The 13,185-nt window shown below is 37.1% G+C and overlaps 1 protein-coding gene across 1 annotated transcript in view; it reads left to right on the top strand.

Moving 5' to 3' along the window:
* Window positions 1-13,185, top strand: part of LOC122800055 (leukotriene C4 synthase-like) — a 472,737-nt gene that overhangs the window by 336,690 nt on the left and 122,862 nt on the right. Inside the window, exon 2 of the mRNA XM_044069541.1 lies at window positions 11,471-11,570. Within this exon, the coding sequence (XP_043925476.1) occupies window positions 11,471-11,570 (100 nt within the window). The remainder of the gene's footprint in view (window positions 1-11,470; window positions 11,571-13,185) is intronic.

Raw genomic sequence — 13,185 nt, 5'->3', positions numbered from 1 at the left:
CATACTGTTACACACAAAAAAAAAGTTTCACTAACTAAAAAAAAAAAGGGAAAGAATCTATGCACTGCATGCCTGCAAACCCACAAAAGAAATAAAATATACAAAATGGATTATTAAGATGTTCCCGATGAGCTCCGCCTTCATATATGACTTTTAGAGTACAGTAACTTTCAATTAATTTTCCATTCCATATATGATTTCCTTTCAAGACTAAATCAGTAAAACTTATGAATACCCTCATTCATAAAATCCTAGACAAATACTTTAGCACAGGAAATAGTGTCATACACATCTGAACTATCTAACAATCATCCTGAGAATAGGACATAATGCTGTAATTTGGCACTACTCTCAACCACAATGACTTACCCTCAGAGACTGAACCGTCTCCGTGTTTTATGACCTTTCTGAAAAATTTGAAGAGAGACTGTTGATGTAGTTCTCGCTTGCCTGCTGAAGACATAACAGCACTTTCTCCTGACATACTGCAGCTCATTTCAATATAAGAAATAACTGCTTCTGTTATCTAATAAACTACGAAACTTCACAGCACAAATAACTAGTAAGCAAAAAAAAACAGGTCCAAGTGAGATTAGAATCAACACCATGGTTTAATGAAGACTTAAAGCGCTTTTCGTTTGCCGTATATGCAAACTTCTTCAGAAGTAGAACCATTGACCATACATAGTCCTTTTAAATCACTTAATCAAACATCACTTAATCAAAAAAACGCGGGACAAATTAACCATCTGTTGCTACTTAACTTACTACAGTTAAAGTAATAAACTAAATCAACAAACTAAACAAGTAACATATAATCAAATGTTAAAACTTTGTATTCCAACGTTTTACAAAAGTAAACGTCAGTACAGTTAAAAAATATATATGAATACATTATTTTTATAAAACCAAAATAACACAAGTGTAATATCAAATACCTAGGAACTAAATATTACCTTGTGTTAACTACAATAAAACTATAACAGCAAAGAAATTCACTTTGGTGTCATCTTTGTAAACTCTTCAGTTTTAAAATAGAACAAATAGAACAGTTCTCATTGAGACCTGGAATATTATATGCATTTAATTTAATTTGCCAAACGAGCTCTAACTCTTCAAGTTTAAAAGGTGCAGGACCACCTCTAATGTCTTGAAACACGTTATCTATTGCCATGAATTTAAATTTATGGTCAGCAAAACAATGTCAAGTACTACTGACTTAGCCAATGGCCACAATATGTGTTCATTATGCTGAAGAAAGAATGCATATAAAACACTTCACAAATGAATGCATGATCTGTTCTTTGTTTTGGCATGTTGCAATTGCTTTACAAAACTGTCTCTGTCCGTGGGTGCTATACTTCTATCAGCCTACAGACATACTGGCATTACACAGCATTTTCTGGAGAAATAAAGGGGATATGAAAAACTGTAAACATTTTGTAAGCAATGACAGATATCACAATTTACAAATAGCAATGCTAGGACTGGGAAGTATTCTTTACTGTGATAATTCCACATTCAGTCTTTCTATAAATGTTACTTTGATAAATTGCATATCTTGAGACTGTATAACCCAGACATATATTGTTCAGTTTTGTTAATCTGACATAAACTGTAACATGACAGCAAGAAATTCCTCTGAGCACAACAACATTGAAACAGTTTCAAACCAATGATGACTTTTCCTCCCTACCAGGATGTAATGAACACTACTACTTACTCTGCTGAGGTTATCTCTGTATGTATCTTCTTGTGCAGCTCCTAAAAACTCAAGATTTACAAGGAAAGATAACAATCGCAAAGTTTTCAACATCATAGCAAGTATCAAGATCACTGTCCATATTCTTATGTAAAACATACAGCACTGTTTACCTCCCTGTATTTTAAAAATGCAATCAATTTAACAGTTATTTTTAATTAAAACTAAATGATCTGAGTGATGTAAATAATTGCCTGCATGACAGAACTATTACGTTATTATGTTATTACATAACCACTTATGTGAAGACAAAACTTGATAAAAGCACATTATCAGAAATATTTGCTCACTTTATTATAGATACGGTCATTCACTTGTCTCAAAGTGAAACAATGATGTTCAAGAATATCAATTCAAGAATAAAACCTGTTTAATTATGTCTGTGAGATTGGCAAAGTCGAAGATGGCAACACACAGGCATTGTGAAAGAAGCTAGGCTGGGGCTGGTGACCGTTATCAGCAATGATTATAGATGTAGACCAGATGGGAAGGAAAGAGGGGAGAGATCTGAAGAAATTTATCTTGGGGGGGGTTGCATTACTTTAGTCAGGATGATGAGTCAGCAGAAGGGGCGTAAATGTCCAGGATTCCAGAATGATTCCATATAGGGGAGAGCCATGGAAGGGGAGCATACTTATCAGATACTCCTGATTTTAACATCAAATGGCCTTTTCAAACAAAGGGCATGTATTACAAGGTACAGTCTTATTTTATATCATAAAAGTGTGTGACTGCTCCCAGTTTGCAAATCACCTGTTAACCTGATTAGCCAGAGGCCCTTGACATTGGATGCCAAGGAGAAGTGGACCAGCACAGAGCCCTGGAGGGCTGCACTGGCGACTGGCCTCTCTGTGGTTATAACCTCCTGCATCCTATCAGTGAGCCAGCTAGCTATCCAGTGTTTTGTAAAGGGATATCCAGTGTGTTATACAGAGATTTATACATGCTTCTAAGATTGTTGACAGTGTCTGAGTGGGGTATTAGGAAATGGATATGCTTAATACATTACAAACCAATGAAAACAATGACTTTAAAAAGAGAAACCTATTAAAAGTGTGATGAGCTGTCAAAATTCAAATGCAAAATTGTCAGCCCCCATGTAGACTCAGCTATCACTTGAATTTTACTCCAGTATAAGAAATATTGCAATCAGCACAACATTAATAAACTAATTAATTAAACTAACCAAGCCGATTAACTGTATAATAAATCAAAATCCACCCACGTAAAAGGCTTTGCCTCATCACTAAGGGCTTTTCATACAGAAAAAAGGAGGCCATTGTCCCACTGTACTCATCCCTCATTAGACCCATTATAGAGTACAATGCCCCATTTGGTATGTACCTCACAAGACATCTGCAACAGCTGGAAAGGCCGCAGAAATACCTCATGAAAAGAATCACAGGCCTAAAGCAGATGCCCTATGCTGACTGTCTGAAAAACTCCAGCTATACTCTGTAGCATATCATCTACTCAGTGGCAATCTCTGCTTAACATACAAGGCCATGTCAAACCCTGAGCTGTTGGGCATGCTCCACTTAAAGAAATCCCAATCCCTCAGAGCCACACGCTCCAGGGATCTAAACCTTGTCATCACAATGAACAAAACATGCTGGAGGGATAGGTTCCTGACCCAGAGACTCCCCATACTCTGGAATAGACTGCCCATACATGTCAAGCAGAGCACCTCCTTGGCCGTCTTCAAAAGGAACTTAACGATTGGATGGGAGATAGGAAATTCACCCCGGAGATCATGTCAGTCGCCCTGTTAGACAGGGGTCCAGAAAGTAAATATTGTGGGAAGAAATATCCAGGGAATTGTTATGGCTATGCTTCTATAGGTCCTAGGGCCGATAGCCTAGTACCAACCTATGAAAAAGGTATGCAAAAATCTGAACATTAATATAAAGAAAATTGGCATTGACAGTCAATCACAAATCCTTCTTTAATTAATTACATCAAATGATTAACAAATAATAATCAGTAATACCCTCAAGTAATGCATAGGACTGCTATCCTCTCTAACCCTAAAGACACTGCTAGTATGTTTGCAGATAATTTTTTGCCATCAAATAAAAGAAACCAAAGCCGTAGTTGGGACTGGGGCAAAGGGGGAGGCTACCCATGAAGCAAGTTGTTAGGGAGCAAAACAAAACTCACTGCAGTCATGCAGTAGCACCTTTAGTCATTTAAGCAAACTAGCTATGATATTGAAAATAAGTTCTTACATATTGATCTGTTTGTACATGTTTTAAAGACTCAAGAGTTTTTAAATGATTTGCTTACAGTGTGTGTGTTAATACATGTTTGCTATCAATCAGTTAGGTTATTGGTCCTTTCAATGTTGTAAATTGCTTCATTTTCTTTAAGCTGTATGTTTTCAATGTGTTATTTACCAAACCTTATGTATTAACAATTACTCCAAATTGCTACAATTTGTCAAGTGGGGGGCTGCATCTGCTTCTTGGTGTTAAGTTTCAACAGTTAATACGCCCTACTTCGCTTTTAAATGTACTTCCTGCAATTCCAGTTTATTATTATAATATACAGTCAGACTTCAAAAATCAGATTTCTGGGCAGGACACAATTAACTGGTGAGCAAATCTCCCACAGACACAACTAACAGTGATCTAAAGTCAAACACTGTCCATAGTCGCATCACCCGCTCCTAGATGATTCAACAGAAAACAACCCACATGCAACCAACTCTGTTAGCGATGATGCGTGTATCCATCAGCCACATAAACATAGCAAAAATTACCAAATAAGTGAACTTTGAAAGTTTATCTTGCCAATAACTTGCATCACCCTAAATAAATTCTTATTCATGCTTGAAACTAAAAAGACATATCTTACATGTAACAAATTTTTCTCATCTCAGATTTGTAAATTACTATAATAATTCGGCTAAAGGGTTTGGTGAGCAAGCACTTCAACTCCCAGCAAAAATAAAAACACACATACTTCGCTCCAATGATGTTAAATGACTTTCTATAAACTGCATGCATACAAATCACTCTGTGCACATGCCCAAGCAGCACCCGTAACCCCTCAACACTTATTCTAATAAACAAAAAGTCATGAATGTCAATAGCTCAAAGTCAACTTTTTTAGTTCTAAAATGAAAAGAAAATACTTTACCTCTTAACACAAAAATCTGGACAAAGTCTGACAGAATTGGGGGACAAAGACCCAAAATAGGGACAGATTTTGAATATTGCTCTTATGAACTTAGCAAGTTCCTAGAACAGGATTTGTGCTAGCATGCATTTTCCTGAACGTTATGAAGTCTGAAACTCAAATGTCATTAGTGACCTCACTTCTCACAGATTTGCCAGAAAGCCACATTGTTTTGAAGAACAGTCCAAAACTATAAGGTAAAATGTGGACAATTTGGAGGTATGCTTCACGCAGTCAATTAAGCAAGCTCACTGCCGCACTTGACCGTCTACAACAATTCGGTCAATCTCCAACTAGCCACATTCGCATGTTCTGAGCTCAGCAAACTTTATGCTCATTTTGTCAAACTATAATTGTCAGGGACTGGCTAACATTACAGAGCACATAATTATACTGAAAATTATAAATATTATGACCATTACTGATCTGCTACAAATTAGCAGCCATCATAATACAATAGAACAGCGGCAAAAGCAAAAGAAAAGCTCAAAACCATACATATGAATTAAAACGTTTAATACTACCGATTCCCTCACAGATTACAGTTTAACCTTTTCCACATACATTTTTTTAGAATATTATTTACATTCATAGCCTGTTCATGTCATTCTAGAATGACCATCTTTATGGTATGTAATAGACGTACCTATACGTAAAAGCTATAGTTCTCACCAGCAGAATTGACCACCTCCCTTGGTAGCCTGCTGACTGATTAAAGGATAGTGAGTTTCCCATTTTCTTAATGACTGACTTTTAAAGGAAATACAGCAAGAAGACTTGAGTGAACTGCATTATTCACATAGGTAACTCCATCTTAACTGCTGTTGAAAAACGGCCATCATAAGCAGACATAACGGTAAATGAGTGGGCAATTTACTAAATTAAAGAGTAAATCAAATATTTCCTTAACAGAGTACTGTGTATACAACACTTTCAGACAAAATATTTTTAACTGAATATAGAGTATACCACTAAAATATGATCGGCACCTGCCCGGCAAGTGCAGGACAGAGTTCATCAAAGTTGTGATCATGCACACAGGTGGCTAGGAACACAATCACACGTTTGTTTACACACACTAGATGCAGGCATATCACATGAATCTGAAATGGAAGTCTCAAGGTGATGGGGACTCTACGTCATAGACAAGTCTTTCCTGTGATGGGTCTAGGTCCCACTATGTGAAGACAACTTGATACACAGACAACTGTCTTGAGGTTAAGGGTATTCTGGGTCATAAACAGTTTCTGCTTGGGATGTGTGTAGAGTGCCAATAGATGGTCATGATCTCTGGCTGAAATGCTGGCTTATTGCACTAGAACTTCTATTACCTCCTGAAAGGGAAGGTGTGTAACTGTGGACTGTGACCTGGACGATGTCCACACATGTCCTGCCAATGCAGGAGGAGAGTTGTGGCTTGTGTGAACCTAGATTACATAATTTGTTCAAACTAGTATTTCAAACTCTTACACCTCTTTATTGCAGAAGACCTTATATCTACACTACAAGTATTCCTTGCTTAAATTTTTTAATTTTATGTGGGAATAGGCCCATTACTAAATCAGGATCTGTTTATATTCCACTCCTTTGGCATTGTTTTACTCTTTAATGTTTACTAAGTATGATCTCTGTAGGACCTACACTGCACCACCCACAAATGTCACACTTGTACTGGTAGTAAAGTGTGGCAAAAAAGAAGAGGTGTAGTCAGAATTATAACAGTTGCACATCATCATTCATTCTGTTGACTTACTCCCATCCCAACACACACACACACACACACACACACACACACACACACACACACACACACACACACACACACACACACACACACACACACATAAAATACCTAGAATTAAAGGTATAGCAGGCATATACCTTTCAACTCAACTGTACAGATTTTTGCAGAATGTCCAGTTTTTTGCCTCGTATGTTTGGTCTGTTCCCCATAAAAACTGTGCTTTTTTTACTCAAATCACAGTGATGATCTAAATATTAAAGTCGCTAAATAATGACATGCATTTGAGTTTCAGCCTTTATAGCCTTAGAAAAATACATGCTAATACAAATCCTGTTATTCTAGCAACTTTCTAAGTTTATAAGAGCAATATTTAAAACATGTCCCTATTTCTGGTCTTTGTCCCCCAAGATGTCTGGCTTTGCCCAGATTTCTTGCACCAAGAGGTTGAGAGGTATATAATTATATTAAGACCATTTAATAGGGTAGCTGGGAATATATAATGAAAACATGCATTATGTTTGATGCAGGTATTTTGTTCTGGTGCACTTTAATGCTTTTGTTTTCATTTATGTTTTTAAAGCTGGAACATTTGCCACAATTTTGCACCACAACATGCCATTCCTTAAATATATTTATAAACAGTGGTTTTAAACCACTGTTTATAAATACATTTAAGGAATGGCATGTTGTGACTGGGGCTTCTCACAATCAAATCTAATAGAAAAGACTGTCGCAGAATGATATTGCTTCATCTGAATGTTAAAATTCTTATTAAGAGACATTAGAAGGCTAGGAAGCATGTGATTGCCTCAAAAACACTAAAGAGTTGGGGATTGAAATGAATGAAAAAAAAAATCAGAATATGTTGTCTGCATAGCTGGAAAGTGAGTTTCCTTTAGCAGACATTATCAGTTTACATAAGGAATCACACCATGGGCTGAAAGTGTGGGCGCTCGCTTGTGTGCGTGTATGTGAATGTGCGTGTGCGTATTGGTGTTTCAGCTCCTGAGCATTTATTGTATACTAGTTGTGCCAAAGTGCTCAGGAGCAGATGACACTCATTTCAGTAACACTTGCTTTTCACTGCCTGTGAAATACTTGCACTGTCTAACGCAAGACATACCTCTCAAACTCTTAATGCAAGAAATCTGGACAAAAGCCTAAAATAATGGCTGAACAAAGGCTCAAAAATACAGATTTTAAATACTGCTCTTATAAACTGAGAAAGTTGATAAAATAACAGATTGGCATGCATTTCCCGAAGGATATGAAGTCTGCAACTGAAATGTTAAGGTCATTATTTAGTGACTTCAATCCTCGGCCATTTGCCAGAAAACTGCACATTTTATGAGGAACAGACCAAAAATCCTAGGGAAGAATCTGAACACTGTGTGAAAATTTAGACATTTGACAGGTATGGACAAGTGACTGATAGTAATATTCAGTGATGTGATAAATATGAAATATACAGGTTCCATCTCTACCTGCTTTCCCCAAAAAGTTAATAGTGCAACTGACGTACAATAACAAAGAACTTTACATGGTGCATGCTTGCCTGACTCCAGTTAGATCCGAAAGATCCCCACCCCCACCCCACCCCAGCTATCTCCGAGGATTGCTGGACATTATCAGACTGGTTTTATTTTGCACTGCTTGGATTTTGGCTTGAATATCCTGATACTTTTAATTTAGTCTATCAATATACAGGATATTGTGAAATCAGAGGAGTTTTCTGTTTCAGTAATTAATATCTCATCTTTCCCCACCCCATTCGTTTTGGCTGTAATTTTACTTAGAGTCAGTATTCGTGATCTCAGTGGATCAACAACTGTTCGGTTTCAGGAATTCTTTCTATTTTGCATTCCCGGCATGCATTAATGTTTGCACTATGCTCACTGTTTTGGCGCAGTTGGTTCTATGGTATGTGGAAGAAGCCCTGACTACAGTAACTGATGGCAGCTTTTAACAAGCAGGCCCGGGTGCTGCAAGATGAGGATAGGACTGAATGTCCTGCATTGGGTCAACTATCCTTTGAAGGCAGCTGGATTTTGCAGCTTTGCTGTATACAGACTATGGGAGACACTGCAAATGCCAAGTAGAGCTTAGGAACTGTAGCTATGGCGCTACTGGGTGCTTAGAGCTAGGTATCTGTCTTACCGTGGTCCCAAAGCTGCAAGCATTACATTTCACCTTCTGGCTCCTACATACTCTATTGTATGTCACAACCTTTCTTCATTAGAACCCTTGAGACTGTGTATCACATACCTTTCAACTTAGCAGAAGAAATGTGGACAAAGCCAAAACTAATGGGGGGGGGGGGGCAAACCATCAAAAATAGGAAGAGATAAACTAAGGAAGCGTCTACAACAACAACTTTTGTGTTAATATGTATTTTCCAAAGGATATGAAGTCTGAAACGTTAATGTCTGTCAATATTTAGGCCAGAAAACCATGTTTGAGTAATCTAGGTCATAAATATGTGGCAAAATCTCGACATGCTGCGAAAATCTGAGATGAGGTATGGTGATGACATGATGACCTGGGCAGAATATGTGCTATGTGGTCAAAGCATGAGACTGCATGCAAAAAAAAAAAAGTGAAAATGAGCGTAGTAATAGCATCATAAATTATTGCAAATCTCTCAGTCTGTTACAAATGTCAATGGGTAATCCTCAAATTTGCCATTGCACTGTAAAAAGTTTTATCATGGGTAGGCTAATCGCAAAGTGAACTGAAGGACTCACACTATATTGTCAAAGGGTGAACGTAAAGATCTCGCTTTTAAATTCTGAGGAGGAGATTAAGCACCGAAGGCACACAAAGCTTAGACACTTTACTTACAAGATGTAACTGAACCTAAACCACTAAGCAAGCAAATAAATGTTCAATTCTCCAAGTCTACTCCTCACCTGGAATAAACAGAAACTTGAACTGAACAACTTACATCTAGCTGAAAGTGTATGTAGGCTCTAAACCTTGTTTCTTTTTTACTCCTAAAGGCATATATGGTACATGATAACCTGACAAAAAGTAGGACTTACAATAAATAAAACTGAGTAATTAATTGGGGTTCTTTGGTACAACCAAAAATTAAAAAAAAAAAAAAGAAAGAAAAGAAAAATATATACCTCAGTCTCACAAAATTGTCAACCAGTTTGGTGCTGGAGTTCAGAACTCTGCACAGTGACTTTGAATAGAATTTTATTCCACAAATTTCTCACAACAAGATTCTCTGACATTTTTGCCAAAATGCGCCTAACTCAACTACAATAGCGATATATTTGGAGGAGCAGTTGAGGAGATTATAAAATCACCTGACTCTGCAACCTCCAATCGCTTCTCCGATGTATTTGAGGTAGGCGCGATTTTTGACAGCATTGATTGGTTGTGAGGAAAAGGAACCCAAACTGAAAAAAATGTACGGCACCATATGATAATTGTCTCCATGACAGCTCAAAAAAAAAACGTAACTTGAAAACGGAATGTACCAAAAGGGTACATTTTTCAGATTATGCCTAAATCCGCCACTGCTGATATAAGTAAATGAGTTTAGTGCTCACTCATAGGCAAATGTCAGAGTGAGGCATTCAAATAGTGGATAAGAAGGAGGAGGGGAGGAAGGGAGGGGAGAGTGAGAAATAAGTATTTATTAAAGGTGATAGGTGAGTACATATGGGAAACAGGAGAGATTACGAGTGAAAGATAGATTAAGAGTAAATTAATAAGAGTACAAGTAAAAAAGAGTAAAGAGAAATAATACAAAATGTCAATATATCCTTCAACTTCATTAGTTCATTATTGACATGAAAATAAGGGAGATTGAACAGATATCATTTCCAGGAATGGTTGCAATCATGATGGCACAGGTTACCCTGCTTGGAATAAAGAGTGCAGAAAATATAGTTTACTGAATCATTTCTCAAAACTGTGGAAATAAAAGAATAGGAAGGATAATGGCAGAGAGAAATTTGGAAGTAATTGATGTAAACAGAAATTCAGACTGTTTAGTTACCAACTCATATAGTTTTGTTCTTCAGCAGAGACTTTTTTAATTGCCACAACTTTCTGTAACTTCAGAAGGGGAAAGGCATTGGGATATCGTCACAAAAGGAATCATTGGACTGAGAACCTGCATATTAATAGTAAAAAATGTAAATTTATACCTGATACAGCAGTGTGTAACATCATGATAAAAAGTAATTTACAGATTGGGTATGCATGAAATAAAAAAAGAGGTTTGTGTATGAGATTAATGACTTATTATGGCAATAAACAAATACCAATGGATCAAAAATAATTACTTTGCATTTACAAAAGGAGAACCTAAAATTCCAAATTGTAATTACAAACTGTCTGGTTAAATGACCTGTTCAAGGTCATATAGTAGGCAAATGAAGGCCGAGGGAATAAAACTCTGTTCCACAGGAACTAGAACTCACACTTTTAACCTAATGTACCAACTGCCAGATGCTAGGTAAGTTTATAAGTGCAACAATCTGTAGTGAGTAGTCCATCTAATTGAAAAAATCCAGAAAGCTGAGAATTATCTAAATGGAAAACTAGTGCTTTCATTTTTTTTACTGAAGTTGTGGTATTCTAATTTTATGCTGTGAATTATTCATTATATGAGTTAACTCAGTAAATTCATCCATGCTGCATATATTCTTGAATGCTGCATTTTCACTTGCACAACTGTAGAAAAATTGCTGTCTGTAGATAAAACCCATTTTTTGATAATTTATTGGAAACAAGACATGACTCGTATATTTTACTTTTATTTTTAGCTTATTTTTCACTTCAAGTGATTGCTGCAAGAAGGAAGTACCATGTTCAGCCTCCCAGTATCTCTGGACCACCAGAGTTTGAGAGAATCTTTCGTGCACAGTATGGTTTGGAGTTTTTATTTTTTCAGTTCTTCTTAATATACTGTAGTAATTCTTGTATTAATAAAAGTCTACCCATCTTTCAGTTTTCTAAACTGATTGTCCTTCTGAGGTTTGCTGTGGTAGCTAGCTTTGCAGGGCAGACCAATCATTCTTATCCTCCAGGTGCAGCTCCCATTTCATCTTATATGATCCATCTCTAGGTAGACCTAGACTGAGATAAACCTCTACAGGCTTTCCTGGGTCTTGTCTGGAGCCTTCTCCCACCGAAAAGCCACTGGTCCATACCTGGTACACATCTCATTGGGCCATGCCTGGTACAACTCCCACTGGGTGATGTCTGGTACATCTCCTAGTGCAGCATGCCTGGTATACCTCCCACTGGGTCTTGTCAGGTACCCCTCCAAGTGAGTCAAGCCTAATACACCTCTCAGTAAAGAACCCATGGAAATTCCCACTAGATGCTCAAATCTAATTATAAACGACAAGAAACTATCTTAACTTGCAACATTTACTGTATATACTGTTGATAACCAATATCTTGTTATTGTATTAAAGCCAACAACCTGTAATGTTGTTTACTATTGCTGCAACTTTGTATCTCTATTTATCATGTACATGATGTGGAGCTTTTCTCCCTGGGCATCCACTGAAAAAGGGCCTGCGTCCAGTCTGAATTTCCCGGTAAACAAATGTAAATAAATAAATCTTTTCAAATGTTTTATTTCATCCTGAAGAAACACTGACTCAACTTTCATATCCTTATGGATTGGCAAGTTCCTCAGTCTGCCATGGATAGTGACCTCAGTACTGTGTAAATTTCTGCTACTTTTATCTGCAGTGTCATCCTTTCATTCACTCCCCAAACTTACAGGTGAGAGGGAAGATATAGAGTGACCACTAAATTTAGAGCTTCTTCCTGTTACTGAGCTCTGACTTCATGATCACAGGCTGCAATACAGCCACAGCTGTACCTATCTATTTGTCAACTTACTGATCCCTTCTACTATCACTCATGAACAAGACTACAAGACCCTTATAATACTCCACCTTGGGTAGGTACTGCCATTTCACATGCAGAGAATAGTCCGCCCATTTTTGCGAGAGAACTGTGACCTTTACACTTTGGAGATGTTGCTTTTCATTCTATCTGCTTCACACTCCACAGTGAGCTACGCACAGTTTCTTGAAGATGACAATATTATCTACAAAGTAGATACAGTCCAAATTACAACTGTACCGTAATGCCATATCAAAGAAAATCATAAACAAGACGGAAGACAAAATTCATTCTTGATGGAGTCCTGTACTCACCTTGAATATATTTGACTTAACACTAAGAATGAGGAAACAATTCTTAATCTGCAAATACAAGGACTGAATGGCACACAGCAGTGGCACTTTGGCCTCCATAACTACATTAGTATGTCCTTTTCACAAGATATTCTGTGATACAAAGTCATATGCCTTCTGCAAATCCTCAAAACACATGCAAACTGTTCTGGAAAAGTCCCACAATTCCTCCTTTATTAGTGCAAATACAAAGAATTGATCCACTTCTCCATCATGAGGATGCAAAAGGTACTGTTCTTGCTGAATCCTGATTTAACAAAAGT

Source organism: Protopterus annectens, chromosome 4.part0 (assembly GCF_019279795.1).
Source record: "Protopterus annectens isolate FY-2018-M chromosome 4.part0, PAN1.0, whole genome shotgun sequence".
Taxonomy (NCBI): domain Eukaryota; kingdom Metazoa; phylum Chordata; order Ceratodontiformes; family Protopteridae; genus Protopterus; species Protopterus annectens.
The sequence above is the reverse complement of the archived record's forward strand: the minus strand, read 5'-3'. Positions and strand labels throughout refer to the sequence as shown.